At 41.7% G+C, this 25,959-nt stretch overlaps 1 protein-coding gene across 1 annotated transcript in view; it reads right to left on the bottom strand.

Annotated features, from left to right (window-relative positions):
* The window catches only part of PREP (prolyl endopeptidase), a 129,757-nt gene that overhangs the window by 91,858 nt on the left and 11,940 nt on the right, over nucleotides 1-25,959 (bottom strand). Inside the window, exons 3-6 of the mRNA XM_070376537.1 lie at nucleotides 11,397-11,530; nucleotides 10,202-10,332; nucleotides 7,204-7,413; nucleotides 2,796-2,917 (exon numbers count right to left, since the gene is read on the bottom strand). Coding sequence (XP_070232638.1) covers nucleotides 2,796-2,917; nucleotides 7,204-7,413; nucleotides 10,202-10,332; nucleotides 11,397-11,530 — 597 coding nt within the window. The remainder of the gene's footprint in view (nucleotides 1-2,795; nucleotides 2,918-7,203; nucleotides 7,414-10,201; nucleotides 10,333-11,396; nucleotides 11,531-25,959) is intronic.

Genomic DNA, 25,959 nt, shown 5'->3' with positions numbered 1-25,959 from the left:
CATTCCTGCTGTTTTCACATGACCTCTTACCTTTTGTCAAGGGAGGTAGAGGGCATGCTGATTAAGAAGATACAGGCTGTGGGTCTAACATACCCAGCAGGCAATTCCAACCGTAGATTTGCAAGCTAATCATACTCGCAGGTATTTTATTTTGTCTATGCAATGAAATGATCACTGTCCTCTAAAGGTTATGGTAAAGATTATACTAGATGAACTACACAGAGTGAATACCTACTGAGTGAATGATAGAAGGATCACTCAAACTATTTAAATTTGCTTTTCCTTTCAGTTGCCTAGCCACAGAATTGAATATGTATATATATATATATATATATATATATATATATATTTAAATGCAAATACGATATGTTTCGACTGTTATTTTTAAAAACTGGCTACTAATAGCAGCATTATTCACAATCGTGCTGTGGAAACACCCCAAGCATACTTACAGATGACTGGATAAGCAAAGTGTAGTACATGTACACAATCGAATATTATTCACTTTTTAAAATGATGGAAACTCTGACACATGCTATAACATCTAAATAAACCTTGAAGCTCTTATGCCAAGTCTGTGCTCGGTTGCTTCAGTCGTTTCCGACTCTTTGCGACCCCATGGACGACAGCCTGCCAGGCTCCTCTGTCCATGGGGATTCTACAGGCAAGAATACTGGAGTGGGTTGCCATGCCCTCCTCCAGGAGATCTTCCCAACCCAGGGATCAAACCCAGGTCTCCATCACAAATGGATAAATTCTATATAATGACATTTACATAAGGTACCTCGAGCAGTCAAATATATAAAGAGACAGAAAGTAGAATGGTGGTTACCAGGGCCTGGGCAGAAGAGGGGATGAAGAGTTATCATTTAATGCATACAGAGCTTCAGTTTCACAAGATGAAGAAGTTCTAGAGACAGACAGGGGTAACGGTTGTGCAATAATGTGAACACACTTAGTGTAATTGTACTCTATAAATGATTAAGCTGATAAATTTAGTTGATGATTAAACTGATAAATTTTATGTTAACTATACTTTACCATGATTTTTAAAAACAAAAACAAATAAAAAAAACTAGCTGCTTCAATTAAATGCTAGTAAAGAGATGTGAGCAAGGAGTTACATGTGTATTCTGCAGTGAAGATTGTTTTCTTTCAGACTAATTTGTTAAGATCAATATTCTGGAACTTACTTTTAGTTGTATTTCATTGTATCAATAAAATAATTTTACCTTTATTAAAATACATCTGCTATAATGTTTCTCATCAACATCTCTCCCCACAAAAGGTGAAAAGAAACACATGAACTAACATGACATTTTCTGGGGTAGTATATTTACCTTCCTAATTGTTTTACTCAAATGAAGACACAAATTTATATCATTTTATAAATAAATACCTACTATCTGCAGAATGCAGAAGCCTTAGGTATGAGGAGAAGCTGGACCAAGACGAAAACTTAGTATAATAATCTACAGAGTCAGAAAAACCACAGAAACAAATATGTGAGAAAAATGACAACAGTAACTATACAAGAAAAGCTTGTAGGATGGGAAGTTAGGTGGGGAAGACAAAGCATGAAAGAAGGGCATAACTTCAGGTGATAATATATAAGTCCTATAAATTCACTGTAAACACACTGTGTTAAAGTCTGGCAAACTTTTTCTAGTAAGGGCAAGAAAGTATTTTCAGCTTTTTGGGCCACGTGGCCTTCTGTGGCAACAAGTCAACTCTGCTATTATAGCCTGAACGCAGCCACAGAGAGTAAGTAAACAAAGGGGTGTGGCTGTGTTCCAAGAAAACTTTATTTACAAAAGCTGGCAGCAGGCCAGATTTCAGTTGTGGGCAACAGTTTGCCAACTATGGTTCTAGAGAAACAAAATAAATAAAAGGACAATGTGGAATAAAGTGGATTAATGAATGAGGACTGAAATACCGTGGATTCCTATTCTATCCCCCAGTGAATCAGACCCATGTTCAGAAGTTCACATCTAAAATGCCCTTTCATACCAAAGTTCTAACTATATCCCAGAGAAGACATAAGAGGCTCAATGGACTAAAAAGTTTCTAGTGAATCGCTCACTCCCAGTAAGAATGGGGTGATAGCCCTCCTATATGAAAACATTGAGAATGCTTTTATATCTTAAAAAATATATATTTCATATATATATATATATATATAAATGAGCTGACAAAAGCCTAATTCTTATTCTAAGCATTTTTAAGTTTTTTTAACAGCTGATTCTCAAGATGCAGAATAAAATCTGGGAGAGTAACTACAAAGATGTATCACTTCACCAGAGGCTCTTTCTTATCAAGACCGGGAAGGTATGAACCATCTGTGAGATGCGTAAACATCCAAAAGACACACTTTTGAATGTAAAAACAAGTAAACAAGAAGCATGAAGAGCACCGCTGTATAAAAAAGAAAAGCAAACACTCTTCGCCCTCACTCTCACTTGTGTAAAAAGAGACTTCTGGACGAAAACTCTTTTCATCTCTGAGATTAGGATCAAGTTTTGAAATATTCATGTTCTACTTTGCATTACTTTGTACTTTTACATTTTTACCATAAGCATGTATTACTTTTAGTACTGAGATTTTTATGTTGAGATTACCTTTAAAAGATTTATCACCTTCGCTATTAAGAGTACACTTGAGGTCTAATATTTTTAACAAAAGAATATTCAACTTCTTTTCCACTATCCATAAGGATCACCATGTAAAGAGAATATTTATATACACAATCCATGACAGATGCTATTTGTGGATAAAATTTCATGGTAGTACAATACCTCAGCTCCACCCATCCACTTAGGCTCATCAGGAAACTCAGCACACAAAATATCTTCTGACTGATCAGTCCCCAACACATGGTAGCAGAGCTTTTGGTGGAGATTGGTGGATGTTTCTGTGCCTGAAGGGGTTAAAAATGTACACTGAAACGCAGCTGACAATTTTAAGAAAATCTATTCTTCCCACAGTAGACAATGCTAGAAGCATCTAAAAAGCTAAGTATCTGGTTATAGGATTATCCAATACAAAGTCAATATACCATAGTTAATCACTTTTCTATATACTAGCAATGAAAAAGTGGAATTTGAAATTAAAAACACAATACCATTTACACTAGCAGTTCCCCAAATGGAATGCTTAGGTATAAATCTAAGAAAATATGTGTAAGATATAGGACAACAATTACACAACTGATGCAAGAAATCAAAGAATAAATCAACAGAAAGATATACTCAATATCTTATGGAAGACACTCAATATTGTCAAGATGTCAATTCTTTTCAACTTGATCTACAGATTCAGTGCAATCCCAGTCAGAATCTCAGCAAGTTATTTCGTGGACATGGACAAACTGATCCTAAAGTTTACGTGGAGAGGCAAAAGACCTGGAAGAGCCAACACAATATTCAAAGAAGAGAACAAAGTTGGAGCACCTTCACTACCCAACTTCAAGATTTATTACATGGAATCAAGACAGGGTGGTATTAGCAAAAGAACAAACAGATCAAGAGAACAGAGTAGAGAGCCCCACATAAACAAAGTCAATGGATCTTTGATAAAGAAAAAAGGCAATACAGTGAAGAAAAGACAGTCCCTTCAACAAATGGTGCTGTAACAACTGGGCATCCCCGTGCAAAAAATGAATCAAGACAGAGGCCTTACACACTTTGCAAAAATTAACCCAAAATGGATTGCAGGCTTTATAATGCAAATGCAATCAAGAAACTCCTATAAGAGAGACCTCCCTGGTGGCCTAGTGGTTAAGACTTCATGCTTCCACTGCAGTGGGCATGGGGTTTGATCCCTGGTTGGTGGACTGAGATCCCACATGCTGTGTGGTCCAAAAAATAAAAAAAACTCCCCCCAAACTTCTAAAAGATAACGCAGAAGAAAACCTAGATGACCTTGGGTCTGGTGATGACTTTTTAGATACAACACCAAAGGCATGAAAGAAATACTGTTAAGTCAGACTTCATTAAAATTAAAACCTTCTGCTCCATGAAAGACACTGTTAAGAGAATGAAAAGACAAGCCACAGATTGGGAGAAAATATTTGCAAAAGACACATCTGATAAAGGACTGTTATCCAAAATATACGAAGAATTTTAAAAACTCAACAATAGGAAAACAAAGACCAAAATAAGAAAACAAATTTTAAAAAGGGCCAAAGACCTTAACAGACCTTAGCCTCCCAAAGAAGATACAGGAAAATAAGCACATGAAAAGATGCTCTGCAGCATGTGTCAAGGAATTGCAAATTAAAACAAGGAGATGCTACTACATACCTATTAGAATGGCCAAAACCCAGAAAACATCACACCACCAAATGCTGGCCAAGATGTGGAATAACAGGAATTCTCATTCATTGCTGGTGGAAATGTAATTGTACAGCCACTTCAGGACATAGTCTGGCGGTTTCTTACAAAACTAAACATAAAAGATGCAGAAACTATGTTCACTGGTATTTATCCAAATGAGCTGCAAACTTAAATCAACACAAAAATCTGTACACAGGGGTTAACAGCAACTTTATTCATAAATGCCAAAACTTGGAAGCAACCAAGACGTACTTCAGAGGTGAATGGATAAACAAACTACAGTACATCTAGACAATGGAATGTTATTCAGTGCTAAAAAGAACTGAGCTACCAAGCCACAAAAACATATGGCGAAAACTTAAATACACATTAGTAAGTGAAAGAAGTCAACCTGAAAGGCTACATATTATATGATTCCAAGTATATGACACTCTGGAAAAGGCAAAGTTATAGGGACAGTAAAAATATCAGTGGTTGCCAGGGACTGGCAGAGGAAGGAAGGATGCACAGGTGGAACACAGAGGATTATGAAGGCAGTGAAAATGCTACAATGCTGGATGCATATCATTATACATTTGCCCAAACCGAGAGTGAACTCTGATGTCAACTATGGATTTGGGGTGATTATGATGTGTCCATGTAGGCTCATCTATTGTAGCCTCTGGTGGGGATGTTGATAATGGGGGAGGCTATGCATGGATAAGGAACAGAGGGTATATGGGAAATCTTGGTACCTTCTACTCAATTCTGGTGTAATCTAAATCTGCTCTAAAAGATGAAGCCTACTCATAGCTACAGAGAACAAACTGGTGGTTGCCAGAGGGGAGAGGGGTGGGAGGATGGGCAATATAGGTAAACAGGATTAGAGGTGCAAACTTCCCATTCCCAAATAAATGTCACAAGAATACAATGTACAGCACAGGGAATTTAGTCAACTATTTGTAATAACTTTGTATGGTGACAGATGGTAATGACTTATGATGATGATTATTTTTATAATGCATAAAAATACTGAATAACAACAACAACAAAAGATTAAGTCTATTTAAAAAAAAACAGAGGGTTAAGTATCAGTTGATTATCACCCTAGAAATAATCACACATATTTGCTGATTTTGGATGTTTGATAAAATGTTGAAGGTTGATAAAATGTTGAAGGAAAAAAGAAAAAGGATACCATCACATGAAAAAAAAAAAAGTTTTACAGTACTTGGTGATTCTCCATGGGCTTTCTAGGAACACTGGTAAGAAACACAGGACCAGAATTGCTTAGCCTCACTCAATAAGTCCTCTACCACACAAGCTGAGAGGCTGTTGAGGTCTTCCAGACAAGAGGACAGCAAAATTACAGCTGGGAGATGTTGGTTTTCTTAAATCAACCACGGTTACTAATTATAACTATTTCTGCCAATGGAAGTTGAGGTTAAATAATAATTTTCATGCTTTTCCAGAAGTTAACTTAGTAACACTGTCCTCTAACAAGAAACAGCTAGTGATAAACTTTTTTGGTCTCCTGGGACTTGGAAACAACCCTTTTCTAACTCAGTAGCACTCTTAACACAGGCAGCTAATTCAGTACACAGAGCACAGAGAGCTTTCTTTAGCCAGCATCCTTGAATAAAAAGCCTACTCTTAATTCCTCCTGTAGTTCATTGGTTGAACTAAGAAAAAGGTACTACAGTAATCTAATCAAAGGCAGCAAAAGCTAACTGTAGCTGAAAAAAATGAAAAGCATAATAGACTCACTCCCAACTCATCTTGGGGGAAAAGAGAAAAGAACATGTATCCCCAACGATATAGCAATTCATGGCAAGGGGACAGCACGTGCAGGAGAAAGCACTGGACTAGCCTTGCTTCCTGCTAGCCCACACACTGCAAAAAGTAACTGAGACCCTGCACCCCAGCTCCAAATCTTCAGCAAAGAGATGGTAAAACCCACCTGTAAAGACCAACCAAGACAACATGAAAATGCTTTACACCACATGGAAATAAGGAGTAGCATAAAGAAGATGATGCTGACAGCTTGTACCAGTAAGGTACAAGCTATAGTGTCCTTCCTACCTAGGAAGGTGAGAGGTGAAGGGAAAAAAGGGGACCAGTTGCACATAACAGGATCTCTGTGCAACTCAAAAGGAGAACACATGCCCCGGAAGTTAACAAGGACAAAAGTGTCAAGACAAATGTGACCAACAGATGACCTGCAACTTCTGAGAGGAAGAGATGTGATTACTGTAAAACTTTATCATCACTCATTAAACCTCATTAAATAAGTCGGTTTTATTTTTTTAAAAAATCCATTTTCTCCATGACCCTCTTGGGAGAGAGACTACATCTGTGAAGAATAGACACTGCAATAAAAATGGCTCCAATTTTTCACAATTCCCTGTATTTGTCTCCCTACCCTTGAATGGCCCTGTGGCTTGCTTTGGCCAAAAGAAAGCAGTGAAGTGATGTTCCAGGAGCAAGCCCAGGCATTAAGGAGGTCGTGCCTTTCGGCTCTCTCTTGAAGAGCTGTTGTGCACACAAGCCCGGGCTGGCCTGCTAGAGGATGAGACCACATGGAGCATCATGGAGGCCCCAGACATGTTCAACTGACTGGCAGCTAATCACAGGTACATGACAGAATTCAGCTACACCCAGAACTGCCTGGCCAATTTGCAGACTCACGAGCAAAAATAAATGGTCATTATTGTGAACCACAAAGTTTTGGCAGATCGGTTACACAACAATGGTAACAGATACAACATCCTTCAAGGAAACATGGTTCTAGACCAAGCAACCTCTATGCAGGGTCTAGCTTCTTCTCTAAGTTATGTGGAGACACACTTCATTTCATGAAAAAGGTGCTTCATCTCAAGTCGCAACCTACCATCACTTTTCCCATCCTGCTGCGGGTATGCGTTGTAGAACATCCCCTTCCCGTCATGGGTCCAGGCCATACAACTGAACTTGACTCTTTCAAGCACATCTGGAAGCTCTTTGGCACCATCGACTTTCATGAACTTGATGGTCACCCAGTCGGAGCCGCTGGCACTCAGACCATAGGCAAAATATTCACCATCCTCACTGAATGCATAGCCTAAGGGACACATGAGAAATTGTCAGTGAACATGGGAACTCAACTCCCAGCCTTGCCCACTGTCCGCCATGCTGACAAGGGTTTTCCCATCACATATGGAGGCAGAAAGCGGCAACAGGAGGAGCAGGAAACTGGTAATGAGAATCCTGGGGCTCACCCAGGACTTGCAGGAATTTGTCTTATGACCTTGGACAAATTCTCTAACCTTTCCAAATATGACCACTAAGATGCTTCCATTTAAAATTTTCTATAATTCAATAAGTAGTTCATTTAAAAGCAGAGCTCATCTGGGATTTCAGCATATTTTATTTATATTCAGAGGGAGGGGAAAGGGAGGAAGGAAACTGCTTCTAGAGTAATGACTGAATGTAACAGAACTAAACTAGAACCATTATCTAATTTTTGGAATGGATTCCAAACTACTTGAAATCACTCCTTCCGACCTCATTTTCTGAGAATTGCTAGCACGCAAGGATTAACATTCACACCATCTGACAACCAAAAGCCCAGGTAAATGAAGCCCGAGGGTTTGCAGTGAAGACTCACGCAGTGCATATTTCAAAAGTGACAGTGAAAAATAAGGCAAGCAACACCGCAGATGGACGAGCGCACCACGCCCCACTCTCTGGGGCTGTCACAGACTGAACGTCCTAACCACTGTGGGATGCTTCCTGACCAATATTTATGTTTCCATTGGCTTTTATGATCATAAAGAATGTGTAATATTTGGCACCAGGCACCAGAGATATCCTCTTATGATGTCTGCTAACCTTCACTGGAGACTGAAAATCATCCTAAGAAACCAAACTACTTTCAGAGGTTTCCTACTATTTTGAAAGGAACTTCTATGAGTGAAAAATAAAGTTAAAATTTCATAAAACCTATTTATTAATCATTTATAATTCCTATAAAGCATCCAGGCTCATATGTATATAAATACAGAAAAGGGTCAAGAAAGTAATGGAGTAAATATTCATTTCTTTTTGTCTGCATAAGTTATATATAATTTTAAAAATTTCAGGGAAAATGCAAATAAAATATTTTGACTTTAAAATGTATATTTTTAAAAAATCATACACTATGAAAAGAATCTGAATGTCTGTTGTTGTGTTAGTTGCTCAGTTCAGTTCAGTTGCTCAGTCGTGTCCAACTCTTTGCGACCCCATGAATTGCAGCATGCCAGGCCTCCCCGTCCATCACCAACTCCCGGAGTTCACTCAAACACACATCCTTCAAGTCAGTGATGCCATCCAGCCATCTCATCCTCTGTCGTTCCCTTCTCCTCCTGCCCCCAATCCCTCCCAGCATCAGAGTCTTTTCCAATAAGTCAACTCTTTGCATGAGGTGGCCAAAGTACTGGAGTTTCAGCTCAGTCGTGTCCAACTCTTTGCAACCCCATGGACTGTACTTGCCAGGCCCCTCTGTCCATGGAATTCTCCAGGCAAGAATACTGGAGTGGGTTGCCATTTCCTTCTCCAATAATATGGTCTTCAGAAAACTCAAAGACTGAGACCAAGTTCCATGTCTAATTTACCATGTTATCCATCGGGGCCTGTATGTGACAAACATTACAGAAAAAAGTTTTTGGAATGTATTATTGAAGTGAGAAACAAGAGCCTGTTATAATGAAGTCCTTCTGGGTGAGTTGCAAGATAGACTTTGGTTAAAATGAAGTGAGTTTCTATTTAGAGTATATTACTGCACAGTATCAGTGTATTAAATTCTTTCACAACTCTAAGATCAAATTTAACAAAGAATACTCACAATAAACTTGCTGGCGTCTTATTTCCAATACTGATTATGATTACTCTCAGTACTAATTAGACTAAGGATCATCATTTACATATAAGCCTAGTCGGGGAGAGGAAGAGGAAGCACTAAATGACTAACTGACTTTATAAAGGGGTCTTTGCACACATCTGCTGAAACAGGGCTCTTTAATTTCCATCTAATCGATTACAGGACTTCAGAGTTCCAACTGCTCAATTTTGTAGGGCTGAATCTACACTTGTGCTTTTTCAAAAATAGAATATGCTGAGCCAACTCAACTAAACATCTAGAATACTAGTCAGTGATGATTCTCAGAGTGTGCAATTTGTAAATCATAGATAGATACAGTGTATAGACAATATTCTTACCCTAAAGTTGGGTGTTTATGGCACAAAACTGGAGTAATCTTATTGACTCTGGAGTTTATTTTGGGGGAAGTTACTTAGGAGACATACAGCAGCTGAATACATATTTTTGCATATAGCAAAACTTATTCATCCTCAGGGGACAAAGGATCAAGTTGTCTAATTTCTACAAGATTGTGTTTTATACTTTTAATCCTAACATCATAACAATCAACTAAATTTTAAAACTCATCAGTTTTTCTTATCAAGGAAGTAGACTTCATATTCTTTCCTGTTTTACATGTACAGTTAAAACATTCTTTGTACAACTTAAATTTCTTTAGGAAGAGAATTAATTTTTTTTCCAAATACAGGTAGGTCGCAGAGATGCTACAGAAAGTGGTGGTGATACTTCAAGATCCCAGAAGCCCTAGAAGCTAATTTAGGTCCGGTGTGAATTATTCTCTAGTTCTGCTTCATGCTGTCAGAAGGTGTGACCACTCGTGTGTTCTAAATATACTGTGCCGAAATCAGCTTTCCCGACATTGCATGTGCTTCTGTTTCACAATATGGTTCACACTGTCTGGTCTCTCAAGGGTGGGACGACTGCACCCACATCAGAGCTGTCAGCGCGGGCCCCAGGACTCCCGCAGGCCTGGCTACGGAGCCCTCACCTCGGAGTGCCACTGTGCCATCATCGGAGAGTGTGTTGGGGTCGAGGAACACTCTGGCTTCACCCTCTAAAGAATCCTGTACATATAATACTCGTTGGTTCTGCAAACCTGTATTGTAAAAATAGAAATACCTGGGGGACAGAGACGGTCTTTATTTAGTTGTGGAGTAAAACCAAACACATAAAAACAAAAGGAAAAACAACATACAAAGCTACAATTGCACATAGGCTGTGCCAGGGGACTACAGTGGAAGGTCCCACCAGCTCCCTGTACCTAGAATTTGTTACTTGAATTGCTTTAGGTATTAAAACAATTCACTGTGATTCTGCACATCAGCTAAATAAAGGCTGCTTTATATGCTAAAATGAAAACTGATATTCAGTAAAGCAGTAACTTTTTCTTTTCAATGGAGAAGACAGCAGATTTGCTAAAATGTACCAGTTCCCTTCCTTAGTCATGCTCCTAGGGCAAGGGGCGGGCAAACTTTTTCTGTAATGAGCAAGACAGCAAATTATTTAGGCTTTGGGCACCATACAGACTCAATCCTGCAGTTATGGTATAAAGCAGCCATGAATAACACACAAGCAAATGACCATGGCTGTGTGCCATTTAAACTTCATTTGCAAAATAGGAGGTGGGCGAGGCTTGGCATGCAGAGCATACTTTGCTGATTTCTGTGTCGGGGGAGTCTAATAATTTCTAAAGTGAATCTGTGGTAGTGGTTCCAAAAAGACTTAAAAGGCGAACAAGAGGCTATGTTTTAAGTGAGTGTCAGAAGGAGAGGAACAAGAGAGGTGAATTAATGGGTGCTCCCTCTTGGCCTACTGCCATTCTTGGATGGAAGAAAGGCATCTAATAAAGTCTTTTCATGTAGCATAAGCCAAAGAGGATTAATTTTAGAGGCAAATAAATCCCCACTGCTGTCTATGAATCATGCTATCTCACCAATTACTAGCCACAAGATAACAACTACTTCCTACAGTCTAGTTTCATCCTAGGACACATCTCTGCCAAATTTCTTAGTCCTTCTTTTAAGAATGTGGACAACAGACCAAAAAAAAAAATACTATTTTCATAGTCAAGCATAGAAATGAATTGATTTTATAATGTTTATAAACTGGTAAGTTGTTTGGAATTTGTACTGTAAAATTTAAGGAAAGCAAAAAGAAAATGAAATGAAAGCAAGTTCACATACCTTTTCCCTTTCTTGAAGTGGCAGCTATACTTGGGATAGTCATACAATTCAGTCATTCTCTCTTTGTATAAACCTCTAATAGGACACTGCTCAAGAAACGGCACAGTAATCTTGTTCTGGGCCTCCACGAAAGCCTGGAGAGAAAATTTAAATGAACAAAGCATGTCAGATATAAGATTTTCCACATGCAGTGTTATCCATTAATATTACCAGCAAGGTTCAGCAATTTCACTCCTGGGACTATATCCTGAGGAGACAAAAACATTATGTTGAGGAGACATCTGCACCCTCAAGTTGACAGCAGCATTATTTACAACAGTCACAACATGGAAATGGCCAAAGTGTCCCCTGACAGACGAATGAATAAAGAAAATGTGGACGACATACAGACAAGTATAATCCAGTCATAAGAAAAGTGGGAAATCCTGCCATTTGTGATAACACGGATGGAACTTGAGGACATTAAGTCTAACGGAGAAAGACAAATACTGCATGATCTCACTCATATGTGGACTAATGTAAAACAAAACCAAAATCCACAAACTCATAGAAAAATCAGATTTGTGGTTACTAGAGGCAGGAAGGAGATAAGGCAAGTGGGAACTGAATGAAGGTGGTCAAAATGCACAAACTTCCAGTTATAAGATAACTAAGTACTAGGTATGTAATGTACAATACGATGACTATAACTGACATTGCTTTAAAAGATATAAATGTTGTTAGAATAAAATCCTGAATTCTCATCCCAAGGAAAAAAAACTTTTTTCTTCTTTCTTTTCCTATCTGAATGAGTTGATGGATGTCAACTAAGATACAAGCAGATCAAATCATTATGCTGTACACCTTAAACTTACACAGTGCTGTACATCAACTGTATCTCAATAAAAGCAGGAAAAAAGATTTTGGAAAAAATGTATCAGCAAAAGCATACTTTCTCTCAATAAATAACAGTAATACTCACATGTCACTCTGTACCAACCAAGTATTAACTCATTTAGAACTCATATTCCAATGGAGAAGGTTCTTTTTCAGCCCAACTTTCTGGATGGGGAGACTGAGTCTTCAGTTCAGTTCAGCCGCTCAGTCGTGTCCGACTCTTTGCGACCCCATGAACCGCAGCAGGCCAGGCCTCCCTGTCCATCACCAACTCCCGGAGTCCACCCAAAGCCAAGTCCATTGAGTCGGTGATGCCACCCAACCACCTCATCCTCTGTCGTCCCCTTCTCCTCCTGCCCTCAATCTTTCCCAGTGTCAGGTCTCTTCAAATGAGTCAGCTCTTCACATCAGGTGGCCAAGTCTTAGAGTAGTTCAAAAGGTGATGAACATTGCGCAGCTGGAAAGTGGCAGAGCCAGTTCTTGAATCTGTTCTCAATGAACACACTATTCCACTGCTCAGATCACATCCTGTCAAGAAAGGGCACTCACCCCAGGCCAAGGCTCCTGGCTTCTCAGCAGCCAGTGATCCCCAAATATCAGATATAAAGAAACCAAGCTAGAGATAGAAGCTAGAGATACCCAGGTACTATCTAACCAAGCCAGAGATACCCAGGCACCAGCTTATCAATTTTGTTTTTGACAATTTTTCCAAGACCTACTACTCTTGTCAACTTGAGAACTTTGCTAAATGTTGAAACTATAGAGTATTAAAAAAAAAAAAAAATTGGAAAGTGGGTGGCACTGAGTAAGTTTATTGACAATAATGGTTTGGAAGAAAAGCAAGAGGAGGTCAGGAGATGCTGGCAGAGGAAGTGACAGTTTCTACAACAGATCAGTTGTATCCAAGCTTAGCCTGTTTATAACTAAGCAGTCAGAAAGTTTATAATACTATAAAATCCGGGCTTCATAATAATTCACATCTGGCTATTAGAAATGAAGCATGAATAAATGTATCAGCCCAACTGAAGGTTGAATCAAATGTCTATGCAAAGGCAAACCGTTTTGATAGGAGAAAACTTCAGGAAATGAACACCTTACTATATTCGGAATGGCACACAAAAAATGCATTATTGCCAGAGTCCATGCAGACTTAAGGGCCCACCCAGCTCAAAATGGTCTTTAAATGGGCTCTCCTACACAAAGCAATGACGCCATGCTGGAGAACCATGATTCTGTGCTGCGAGAAAGCTGCTCTAAAACTCAAGGTTTATAATGTGCTTGAAAACAAGCGGGAAAGAGTATGAGGTATGACTACAGTGATTAACAGGAGTTTTGCAAGAGGATCAATTCAGGAGAAATAAAACGGTTACACGTCACATTTCTCATTTCATTCAAACAGAAAATAAAACTGAGTCCCACAGAAATACAACTCCAACCACCTATCATGAGGGATTGGCAAACCTCACCATGGCCTGCTTTCCTATGGTACTCGAGCCTAGAATAGGTTTTATATTTTTAACAGCTGGGTGCAGGCAAGGGTGGAAAACCAAACAGTGACCTGGGTGACTCACATCATCTAAAATATTTCCTATGTGGCCCTTTACAGGAAGTTTGCTGACCCCACTCTATCTCATTAGGAAGTGTCCACAAAGATACTTTTTGTTTTTTAGTTACAAAATCGATGGACAGCTGCAAAGCCAGGAGGGGCAGCACTCCGGGGTGGGGTGGGAGTGGGGGTGTGGTGTGGTGCGGTGGTGTGTGTGTGTGTGTTGGTACTTTGGGGGGGGTGTAGTGTGTGTGTAGCATTCTGAGGGTGGGGGGGAGTTGAGGGGTGGGTGGGTGTGTTAGTCACTCAGTCATGTCTGACTCTTTGCAACCCCATGGACTGTAGCCCACCAGGCTCCCCTGTCCATGGGATTTTCCAAGCAAGAATACTGGAGTGGGTTGCCATTTCCTTCTCCAGGGATCTTACAGACCCAGGGATCAAACCCAGGTCTCCTGCATCGCAGACGGATTCTTTATCGTCTGAGCCACCAGGGAGGCAAAAGCATTACCTGATTTCATGGGTGAAGTAAACTGGACCTTTGACATGACCTTCCCTCCTGTCCCTGGCCTCAGTCCACTGAGCTCCTTTCCCAGTCTTTGTCTCTGCTGGGTCACCTGTCGGCAATGTCTGTCCCCACCATCTCTGTGGGAGGTGGGAGCCTGAGCATCTCAAGCCCCATTTACTGCTGGCTCCATGTCACCCTGGGTGTGCAGTCTTACAGACACGGAAGTGGAGGCAGGTGGTAATAAGGTCACCTGGCCAAGGTCACTCAGTGAGTTAGCAACAGCACTGAAGCCAGAGTTATGTTCTTTCAGTCACTGTAACAGTGCCCGAGGCTGACTCCTGGCCTGCTACTCGTTTACCTTTTAAAAGGGCTCCTCTTGCTCTGGGTGGAGAACAGACAATGGGGGAGCTAAAGTGGAAACAGGGAAGCTGGTTAGGAGGCTCAGGCAGTAGTCTGGTGAGAGACAAGTCCATGTAGAATGGTCTGTCTCAAAAAGGAGCAGGGCTGGGACAGAGGGGAGGAATGGGAGTGGGGAGAGAGAAGATGGGTAAGCCCACGCTCACATCTTGGTCAGATGGTTGGTTACTAGAAGGGTCTCAGCAGAACGTTCAAGCTACTGAGGGCTCCCACCCTGAGACCCAGCAGACTGAGAGTCCTAGAAGGGCCCTTTCTACTGGGGGTCCTCTGAGGAAGAAGCCCTGCAGCCTTCATTCCCCTAGTCCTTCTGATTTGTGTTTGGATGAGGCTGCACCTAGGCCTGACCCTGGCTCTAGGAGGACCACAGTGGATCCAGGAGTCATAGATCCTTAGTCAATTTTCCCTGCAAAGGTGAACTGTGCTCACCCGTGGATTCTATGCTGCTTGGCGTCTCTCGGTACAATCACAACTGCTGCCACAGAATCCATCTCACACCAAAGCAGGCACACTGGCTTTTCTCATATGAAATGTTCGGAAACCATCAGAATAGTCATAACAACGCTACCAAATAACCAGGCTCATTATATCCAATATGTCACCCACAAATGTTAGTCAATTACTTTAACTAGAGCAATATTTAAAGACGACACCCTTCCAATATCCAGATGCAAACAATGTTCAAGTTCTTAACAGTCTAAGTTCTATCATAATGTGCATCTTTATAATATGAGCAGGTCCTCTTCATGAAGGTGCAGGTAAAACTTCTGTTAAGGGGTTTGTGAAATTTAGGGTCCCAAAGAATACCAATAATGACTTCTTGGTCATTTATGGATTTAACAGTCTGACTTCTTGGTCTGAAAATTAGAACACATTTGGGGGAAAGGAAGAAGAGGTATAAGGATAATGAAAAGAAAAACTTGAGCAATTGTATGATGATAAAGAAGCAGGGTGAGGAGAATTAAATTACTCTTGTCCGGCAGGAGTCTCAGTATCCAAACTCATACTCCAGGGTATTATTAAAATCACTGAAACTCAAAAGCCCATGAAATGACACCAGCAGCTGAGCTTTTTAAAGAGGATCACGAGTTTAGATTTTATAGCTATGGATGAGTCTGAACACATTTTTCTAAGAATAGTTGCTCAAAGCTAAGAAATCCAATTCACATTTCATTTTGCCTTAACTATTAGAAACCTTGAAAGGGAAGCTTCAGTTATGCAAGACAACTAAATCCTGCTGTACAACACTGTGTTAACAATACTATATTATACACATTAAATGCCATTAAGAGATCAGAATTCGTGTTAAATGTTCTTACCATAATTTAATAAAAAGAAAACACAGCTACCTGGCAAAGTGTTGCTCAGTTTGGGAGCTGGAGATGCCTTTACCTTGACTGTTTCCAGAATTTTTTTCAAGTTGTCCTCACATCAATCCACTAACTATCTCAAGTCCTTTCACAAGCACAAGTCTTACGTATATGAATAAAGAGGATGCATAAGTTACTTATTAAATAGATAAAGTATATAATGAACATAGGGCTTCTGTGGTGGCTCAGTGGTAAAGAATACACCTGCCAAAGCAGGAGACGTGGAAGATCCCCTGGAGAAGGAAATGGCAATCACTCCAGTATTCTTGCCTGGAAAATCCCATGGACAGTGGAACCTGGTAGGCTACAGTCCATGGGAGGGTCACAAAAGAGTCAGACACGACTGAGCGACTGAAAAACAACACAGAACATCACGATGGGCAATACAGGATTAAAAAGATGAATCACATGCATAAAGATAAAAGCTCTAGGAGAACAAATAGAGGGAAAGCCACTCCCAGGATAGGGTGGAGTGGGCCTCAGAGAATGGGGCAGGCAGGCAGTCCAATGACAGAGGGACTTCCAGCTGGGAGACTGTGGCACGGGTACCATTCGAGTGAAACCAGGGATAGTGCTACCTACATCCCACAAACCTGGAGGAATTTTAGCTGCAAATTATACATACACGAGGATGTATATATGTAGGTGTGTGTGTGTACATGTATGTGTATACATACATATGTGTACAGATACATATGCACACAAACATGTGCGGATAACACTAACACTCATATATATATATGAGTGTGTTGGTTAAAGCAACTATGATCAAGGCAAGTGGTTGGTGTCACAGCACGGACTGGCAGTGTTTTCTGTACAGTCCTGTGTAAGGAGCTGAGAGCATCCTGGAGGTCAGAAGGGGAAGCAACCGGACCCCTCTCTTTGCTGGAAGTGTAGCAGAATTCAGAAATGACTCCCCAGGTGCAAGGACACACCCCTAAAAAAGACGACAAGAGGTGGCAAAGTTCATCTGGGAGGCTGCAGGACCCAGGGCTAAGAGGGCTGGGTGATCACATGAAAAACTAGAGGCAGGTCGTGCCAAATACAGTGAGAGGCAGCTGCTCCAGGAAACAGGTCTAGAAATTGAGACTATAGAAGAATGGAGGCACGTACTTTACAGGACACACTTAGGAACTGACACCCCACAAATGAAAGAAAAAAGTGCCCCATATTTTGCAGTGTTCTCTGAACATTTACAAACATTACCAGTACATCAGATCAGACCAAAAAGGAAACGTTAAATTCCAAGAGAGCTTGTTTGGGTCATGTTGGTAACTACAATGCCGTTATACTGACCCAGGGAGGTGCCTTTCTCTTCCTGGTCCCACAAACCCCTACAAACCCCAAGGACGAGAAATGTCAAATCCAACTGGTGAGATCCCAAAATCCATAAGGCTTATCTTTTAACATTAAAAGCCCAGTGTGACTACAGAGGAAGTAAAGGGCATCAAGAGATGGATTCACTTTTCCTTCTTGTTTGGTGAGTTCATCAGATACTTTTTAGCTAGTAGATTCTTTCACTCTCTGAGCTATTGAAATTTTTTGCTTTCATAATTTGAAAATGTTACACAGGACCAAAATGTTTCAAGGTAGTTTTAAACACACCAAAAATGTCTGAAATATGAAAATACTGGAATCTAAAACATAACAAATTAACTGAATAAGCAACTGAATAGGTTTTTAAAATTTTTTTTGAAAATAAACTGCCCCAAATTTAATTCTGCCAATAAATAAAGAATAAAAATTAAAAGTGGGTCCCTCTCTGCTCTCAGGGTAGGAAGGGCCCCATTGAGCTTCCTGCTGCATGTGGGTGACAGACCAGGTGGAGCCTTCCAAAAGCCCTTCCAGGTCTCTTTCCACCTTCTCTGCCTGTCCCCAGGAGGGCAAATAAACTTGTTCCCCCACTGGGCGAGTTACTGCCAATCAAAGGGGAAGGAAGCAGAAAGTCTCGCTATGACCTTAGACTCAAGCCTTGGTCTCAAATCTCGCCATTACCAGGGAGCACATTTGAAGCTGGAACACTAACCTGACCTGGCTCTGTTCTTCAGTGTACATACTACTACTGACCAGGAGCCTGGCAAGGACAGAGGCGATCTGCACATCAAGTCCAAATCTAACTAAAAACCCACCCAGGAGGAAGTTAAACACATGCATATCCTTTCTTGAATAACTCTTGTATCACTGAGGAAATCCAAACGATAACAAGACTATTTCAAAAATAAGAAAACCAAAACTATCAGGAATTAAAGTTCTTGTTGTTGTTTAGTTGCTCAGTCGTGTCTGACTCTGCTACACCATGGACTGCAGCACGCCAGGCCTCCCTGTCCTTCACTATCTCCCTGAGTTTGCTCAAGTTCAAGTCCACTGAGTCCGTGATGCCATCCAACCATCTCATCCTCTGTCGTCCTCCTCTCCTTTTGCCATTAAAGTTCTTAGAATGTGACAAAAACACCTGAAGCTGACATCTGTTTCTTTTCAGTATCTTAGGATGCCCCACTGATAGACTGGAGTTGGGGTTGGGGGTGAGGTGTGACCTCTGCTAGCCATCAGAACTCCCCTCCCTGAGATCCAGGGATTCATCCAGGGCTGGGCAGGACACCCATTCAGAAGGAGGCTCAGGGCTGGTCCAGGGGTTTGTTTAATGACTCACACACATCAAGGCAGCTGACCTGATTGAGTCCACAGCACAGATTCAGGAGTGTACCTGGAACAGGCTCGGGGGACAGTTGGGGACTGGGTGTGCCATGTGCTGAAGGGCAGTGCCCACACTGTGATGGATGAAGTACATGTGGCCCAGGGAAGATGCTCTACACCCAGATACAAGGCTGCTGCTGCTGCTAAGTCGCTTCAGTCGAGTCCGACTCTGTGTGACCCCAGAGACGGCAATCCATCAGGCTCCCCGTCCCTGGGATTCTCCAGGCAAGAACACTGGAGTGGGTTGCCATTTCCTTCTCCAATGCAGGAAAGTGAAAAGTGAAAGTGAAGTTGCTCAGTCGTGTCCGACTTTTAGCGACCCCATGGACTGCAGCCTAGCAGGCTCCTCCATCCATGGGATTTTCCAGGCAAGAGTACTGGAGTGGGGTGCCATTGCCTTCTCCGAGATACAAGACTAGGTCTGGAAAATGAGTCACACCCTCAGGAAGTCTGGGGTTCACCCTCTCTTGATCAGATTTTACCATTTCTGGGTGCCAGCAGCTTACACTAAATGTCATAAAATGTCAGTGATATCCCTGTCTATATTCTAATTATGTTAACTCCTTTCTACATTCTTCACATAAGTAAATCCTATTCATTTTCATAGGCAGAATCTTCCATCAATTCTCCTTGACATGTAACAGTCAATAAAGTAGTTATGAACCCAGGACAAGCAACCAGAATCCTTTTTTAGGAACCGAGGTGAACAATACAAGGAGAGGCTATCTCATGAGATCTGGGATTGTCAGGGCTGTGTAAAACCTGAAGGGGCAAGGACCATCTTTGTCTATCACGTGGGAGAGGCTACTGGAAAACAAAACAACCAGAGAAAAGTAGATCACCTAAGAGACAGAGGCAGACAGGTTTACAGAAATATCACAAGCAGTCCTAGATCAAACTGTGCCTTACGGCATGTACTGATCTTCAATTACGTGAACTTCTCAGCTCTTCTTAAAAAATATATATATAAAGGTGCTGTTCATCACGAGTCCTGATTGATACAGCTCTTTCAAGAGCCCCTCAGCTCAAGCACCCCAGGCTGGAAGAGGATGAATCCACCAGAAGCTTGATGCAGAAGCCTGGAAAAAGTGATCATCAGTAAAGGAGAAAGAGTGAAATATTAATTAAACATTCTAATCAAAAATCTTTAAGGTAACAAAAAAATAAAATAAAAATAAATCAATGAGTTAGAAAATTAAAGGATACAACTTAAAAGTTCTAGAACCATTCCTTTCTAAAAACAAACAATCCCCCCACCATCACATTCAACCAAAGTTCTGGCTAAATTAATTATAAAGAGGAAAGAAGTTACAGATACTGGAAATTTGAAACGATAAAGAAAGACACACAAACATGGAGAATAAAATCATTGTAAGAAATATTTCACATAACCCCATGCTAGTAAGTTTTAAAATCTCAATGACGTGGACAATTTTCTAGGAAATACAAACCACTAAAATGGACCCAAATGAAAGGAGATATGAACAGAGCACAAGAATTGACTGCAATAAAAGAATTTGTCCTAGACAGCTCTAAAGCTTTAAATGATCAAGCAGATAATCCCTGTGCTATTTAAGCCACTTAATAATAAATGCAATAGCAACCATTTATTAAGCACTTGTGCCTACCGCTCTGCTACATGCTTCTCAAACATTATGACTCAGTTTTTACCACTACCATATATAGTAGTTTAGTCAAGGCTATGGTTTTTCCTGTGGTGTGAAGAAGGCTGAGCGCCGAAGAATTGATGCTTTTGAACTGTGGTATTCAGTCCCTTGGACTGCAAGGAGATCCAACCAGTCCATTCTAAAGGAGATCAACCCTGGGATTTCTTGGAAGGAATGATGCTAAAGCTGAAACTCCAGTACTTGGGCCACCTCATGCGAAGAGTTGACTCATTGGAAAAGACTCTGATGCTGGGAGGGATTGGGGGCAAGAGGAGAAGGGGACGACAGAGGATGAGATGGCTGGATGGCATCACTGACTCGTTGGACGTGAGTCTCAGTGAACTCCGGGAGTTGGTGATGGACAGGGAGGCTTGGCGTGCTGTGATTCATGGGGTCGCAAAGAGTCGGACACGACTGAGCGACTGATCTGATCTGATCTGATCTAGTAGTTTTCTCCAAATTATAAATTAGAGAATTGAAGTTTAGAGAGGTTGATAAGCATGACCAATGTCATACCTCTGATAAAATTGTGGAGTTAAAATTCAAACCTGCCTACCTCTAAAGCTATTCATTAAACAACTATACATTGTTGCTTTCCCATGAATAAACAGGTTCCAAGATCTTGAAAGAGTTCTCATCTGCTGCTGGGAAGAACAGGGTAGAAAAGAAGTTCTGGAAGAAGGGAGTCATTAGGATGCTACTGAATGTCTAGCTCAGTGGCAATGCATGCCTGAACTAGGCAGTGCCAGCAGGGATAAAAACAAGAAGGGTATGAGATTTTACAGAGGCAACTGGAGGTTCAGAGAATCGTGTGCATGATTATATACAGAGCTGGTCCAAATGGTCAGAGTGCCATCCAGTGCTATACAGGAGAGTTCTTGAAGTCTTTATTATGACATACGCCTTGATTTCCCCCAGTGAGAAAAATCAGAATCACAAATAAAGTCCCTCCAGTTTACAAAGATACTCTGAGCAAGTGAGGCATCTATGAGAATTTTAGCTCCTTGAAAGTGCCCTCTATAAAGCAAAACTATTATTATTCTCTAATCATCTCTAAAAGCACAAGTATTACTGTTCTCTAAACATGTCTAAGCATTCTCTAAGGCAGTTTTTCCAAGCTTTCTGGATCTTAAGAATTACCAGATGAGGTGCTTGGGAAACAGATTTCTACTCCTATCAGATACTCTAAAAGTAGATCGTGGGCATGTCTATTTTTAACAAGTACCCAGGTGATTTCTGGGCTTTTCAGGTGGCTCAGTGGGTAAAGAATCCACCTGCAAAGCAGGAGGGTTCAACCCTTGGGTTGGGAAGATCCCCTGAAGGAGGGCATGGCAACCCACTCCACTGTTCTTGCCTGGAGAATCCCATGGACTGAGGGGCCTGGTGAGCTGCAGTCCACATGGTCGCAAAGAGTTGGACACGACTGAAGCGACCAAGCACACATGCACAGGTGATTTTTATGACTGAGTGCTTTCCCCCTGGACATGGCAGACATCTAAGAGAAAAGAAAACGGCTCAGAAAAGTCAGTTATCTTCGTTCTTTAGTTGTTGGTTCTTTAATAACTGTTTTCCCAAAGATATCATGTCTGATGTCAACATTTGTCACAGAGGAAATGTAGATTGTTGGAACCAAAGCTGAGTAGTGCTTATGGGGAAAATATTAATGTTAAATGTACTCAAGCAGCTTAAGAATTTCATCAATGGTTTGGGGGCTGCTTTCCCTGGTGGTGAACAAATGGGGCAAGACTCCCAGCCTCTACTCAAGGTGTGGCTCAGCCTCCTTTTGGCACTCACCTCCAGCAGCTCAAAGGTTAAGGGGCTCACCATCTCCAATCTCTGGTCTGCCTAGGATGGCATGTGATTCCAAGCTGGCATGGCCCACGTTTCTCTTGCTCATGACAGCTCATCCTCCTCACCCCCATGTAATCTAATGTTCCGATTAGTGGACACACAAGTAAACACAGGACAGGGGAGGAAAGGGAGGGTATGAGCACCCTCCCTTGGAGGAGGAATGGGAACGAAACCAGTGGACCTGTGGCATTTGGGCTGCCAGGATCCATTTTCCTCCCCAGGGTTCTCCCTGCTTAGTGAGAGAACTCCACATAGCTGTCTTGTCACTCCGGAAGCAAAAGAAGGTCCCCAAGGTTTCTATCAAATCTTTTTTCATTGCCACAGTACCAGCCAAGGGACGAGCACAAACATGTCTGGAGGCTGGCCAAATAAAACTCCCTCTCCTGGGATGCAGTCACTGAACAAGGGACAGAGGGCTCAAGGACTGTAATCACGGATGCCATTAGCAGTGCTGCCTGAAACGTGGAAATTCCCACCATGGAGCTCTAGAACTACCTGGTTCCTGCCTGCTCCAAGCCTAGCTCTCCAGTCCACCCAGAAGCTGGCCTCATTGTCCTTGCTATGAATTCCTTACTTGCCAAACGTGGCCAGAATTCATTTCGGCTGCTTGCCTCAAAAACCCCATTGCAGAAAGCAAGAAAAAGACAAAAGGACTGCTTAGAAAAGAGGATGGCCCAGTACCAGCAAACTCTATCATACTTTTGACAATTACCCCAAGCACAGATCAAAAGGACATGGTTCCCTAAATACACATTTCAACTGTGGATTTACAAGAAGTATTTTTATGAACCATACTAAGGCTAAACATTTCTGTAGGAGGTGATGAAACATTTTAAGACCTTAGAAGTCTTGGAGATTGAGATAATAACTGGTAATATATTTACCTAAAGCACTTCCTGTTTCTAGTAGAGAAGGAACGACATAGTAGAAATTCTCAATCCAGGTCCTTACATGAAACATTAATAATGGAGGGCAGGGCATTTCATGGTAGGTTCATAAACACCAATTAAAAGAGGTGTTTACCTAACAGCTTCAAGGTAATCTTGGCCTAGTTTAATCATTGAGCTTTAGAACAACAAAACCACACTTACAAGTCATAATTCCAACCACTGGCAGAGGTGGAGATTCAATGCTCAAAATATAGGTATCTTTTTCTAAGACACTAAAATTCCAAAAGGAAAATGCTGCCTACTTTTGTAGATGAAAATAAAAAGACACAGATGTCTCTAATGTTCAACATTCTGAGTAAGCAAATAAGAAGACTGGAGTCTGAAGGTCTACATTTCAATACATTGAAGCAGCAGCACCTAAGCCGTACCACCTTTGTACAGAGCTCTGCTGAGCATGGAAAATGAACTGTTACATGCATTTTCTCAGCTGGGTGTTGCTAAAAGCTTGGACCTAGATGAACTGAGTGTGACTATATTCATTTTATAGATGAAGAAAAGAAATCCCAGGTAAGACACCTGGCTGTACTCACAGGTCAAAAAATGGAAGACTAAAGGCTATGACTTCCAGTCCCATCTGGCAAACACTCTGTTCCTCCGCCCTGTGTCCCAACAGAAGTGACACCAGCCATGTCTGGAAACTCACAGTACAAAAAGGATGTTCACAGTTTGCCCTAAAGCCTACAAAAGAACACTGCAAACCAAAAGAAGTCTTCTATGCTATGAATTATATCCAGTATTCCTCCGCTCGCAGTCAGCTTCATCTGCTGTCTGCTGGCTTAGAGACACTGAACTAGCCCTTCACGTGAGTGTACATCCTGGGAGCAAGCTTCTGCTATCTAGGCTCTGCTGCCTGACAGCCTGAGGGGGAGATGCAAGTGGACAAGAGGATCTCAGCTCGCCCAGCCCCTCATCAGTTCTTGCCCATGCTGGCTACGTCCCACGCTAGGGAGACCACACCACACAGGGAAATCTAGGCCAGGCTGATATCAGTACAGAGAGGGCAGCTCTTCATGCTACATCCTTTTAGGGTCAATCTTAAAAAACAACAACAAAAGTGAGCAGAAAACCACGTATCAGAATAGTCAGAATAGTTAGGATTCCAGGGAAAGGAGCTGACTGCCCTAAATGTTGTTCTCCACTGAACCTCTGTGACATTAAAATACCTACAGAGAAATCCTAGGCTATTTAACACCCTAGAGCTGATCAGAAGTCTTTTGAGATTTAAATCTTTCCTGCAGAGGAAGGGAGGAGTATACGCAGGGGAGGAGAAAGGGGATGTTTCCAGCTTCCTTACCTGTAAGAATGAGGGACTGTTCTCACTACCTTCATAGCCGCTTCTCAAAAGATATAACGGGCAATACCTAACTATTCCTCCAAATAGGGAGTGGGGAGCAAATAATGTCTTAGAAAAGAAGATCTCTATTTCTTTGAACTTCTATGAAACAGATGATAATTTTTTAGAAGGAATATACATACATTTTTGGGGCGGGGAGCAGTTCCTATTAAGAGATCTTCTCTCACAATCCACAAGGCAAATAGAGCTATTGGTACGGTCATTTAGCCCAAGGCAGTTCTCAGGGAAGGGAAAAAACAAATTGGTCTTTTGATATCTGCAGCTGGTATTCTACATTTGCTTACCTCCTGGACCAAAGCCCCAGGACAGGGCTTCTGTGGAAGCTAGACTTGACAATTAGTTACAATAACAGATGTAAATTCTTCCTCTTTGTAAGTATCTCCCCTTCACTAAGTAACAAGTTCTGGAATTCAATCAAGAGGTCAAAGCTGCAACAAGATGGAGTGAAATGGGGAGACTCTTCAAAAGGTGAGAAGAATGCTGCCTCTATCTGGACTTCAGGGCTGCAAAACCAAGCCCAGAGATGCAGAGGATTTCTTACTATCAGAAAAGGGAGCAGATGGTACCCTGTGGACTGACTGTACCATGACGGGCGGGGAGGCCAGGAGAAAGAAATACGTATTTGGTATCCTCCCAGGGACCCGCGAGCAGGATGGCTGCTGCAGTGACAAGAGCAGTGTAAGCAAACTTCAAGGGCTTGAGGGGCAGCGCAAGGCAGAGGGGGCAGAGCAGCCCCCCTGCCAGTGTACAGCAAAGCTTCTACAATTCCCCAGGAAGAGTGGTCCATCTGCACAAAGAACACAGGATGACGGTGAAGTCACTGGGTTTGGCAACGGAGCCACTGCTGATCACAAAGGTGGATGACAGATGGGACAAGGAAGAAGGGGTGTGAGCCACCTGAAAGGGCGCACAGACTGGCTTACGGACAGGAAGAGAGGAGATGGTTGTGATTAGAGCTGAAATGAGACGTGAATAGGGCTCACCTGAAGGGGCCGAGGCACCAACTAAGACGAAGAAACATGCTACAGAGAGCTAAGGCGGAGCGTGGGGTTTGGGGTTCACTTGTCTGTCTGTCCCGGGAAATTTAGGAAGTTAGATTAGGAAGTGAATCACATGAACGTTACAGTCAGTGGGTGGGGGGGCGGGCGTCTTACTCTTAGTAGTCTGGAGCCGCAAGTCCCCTCAGAGTCAAAGCATCAGGCTGCACACACACATCAAGGCTGCTGCACACACTTCCTTCCATGACCTGCGGAGGACAAGCTGGGAGAGCCTGCTGACTGGGAAGTATGGGCTCACCACTGCCGGGACCTGCCTCACTGTCTTCAAATCCTTTTCA

Source organism: Bos mutus, chromosome 9, assembly GCF_027580195.1.
Source record: "Bos mutus isolate GX-2022 chromosome 9, NWIPB_WYAK_1.1, whole genome shotgun sequence".
NCBI lineage: Eukaryota > Metazoa > Chordata > Mammalia > Artiodactyla > Bovidae > Bos > Bos mutus.
The sequence above is the reverse complement of the archived record's forward strand: the minus strand, read 5'-3'. Positions and strand labels throughout refer to the sequence as shown.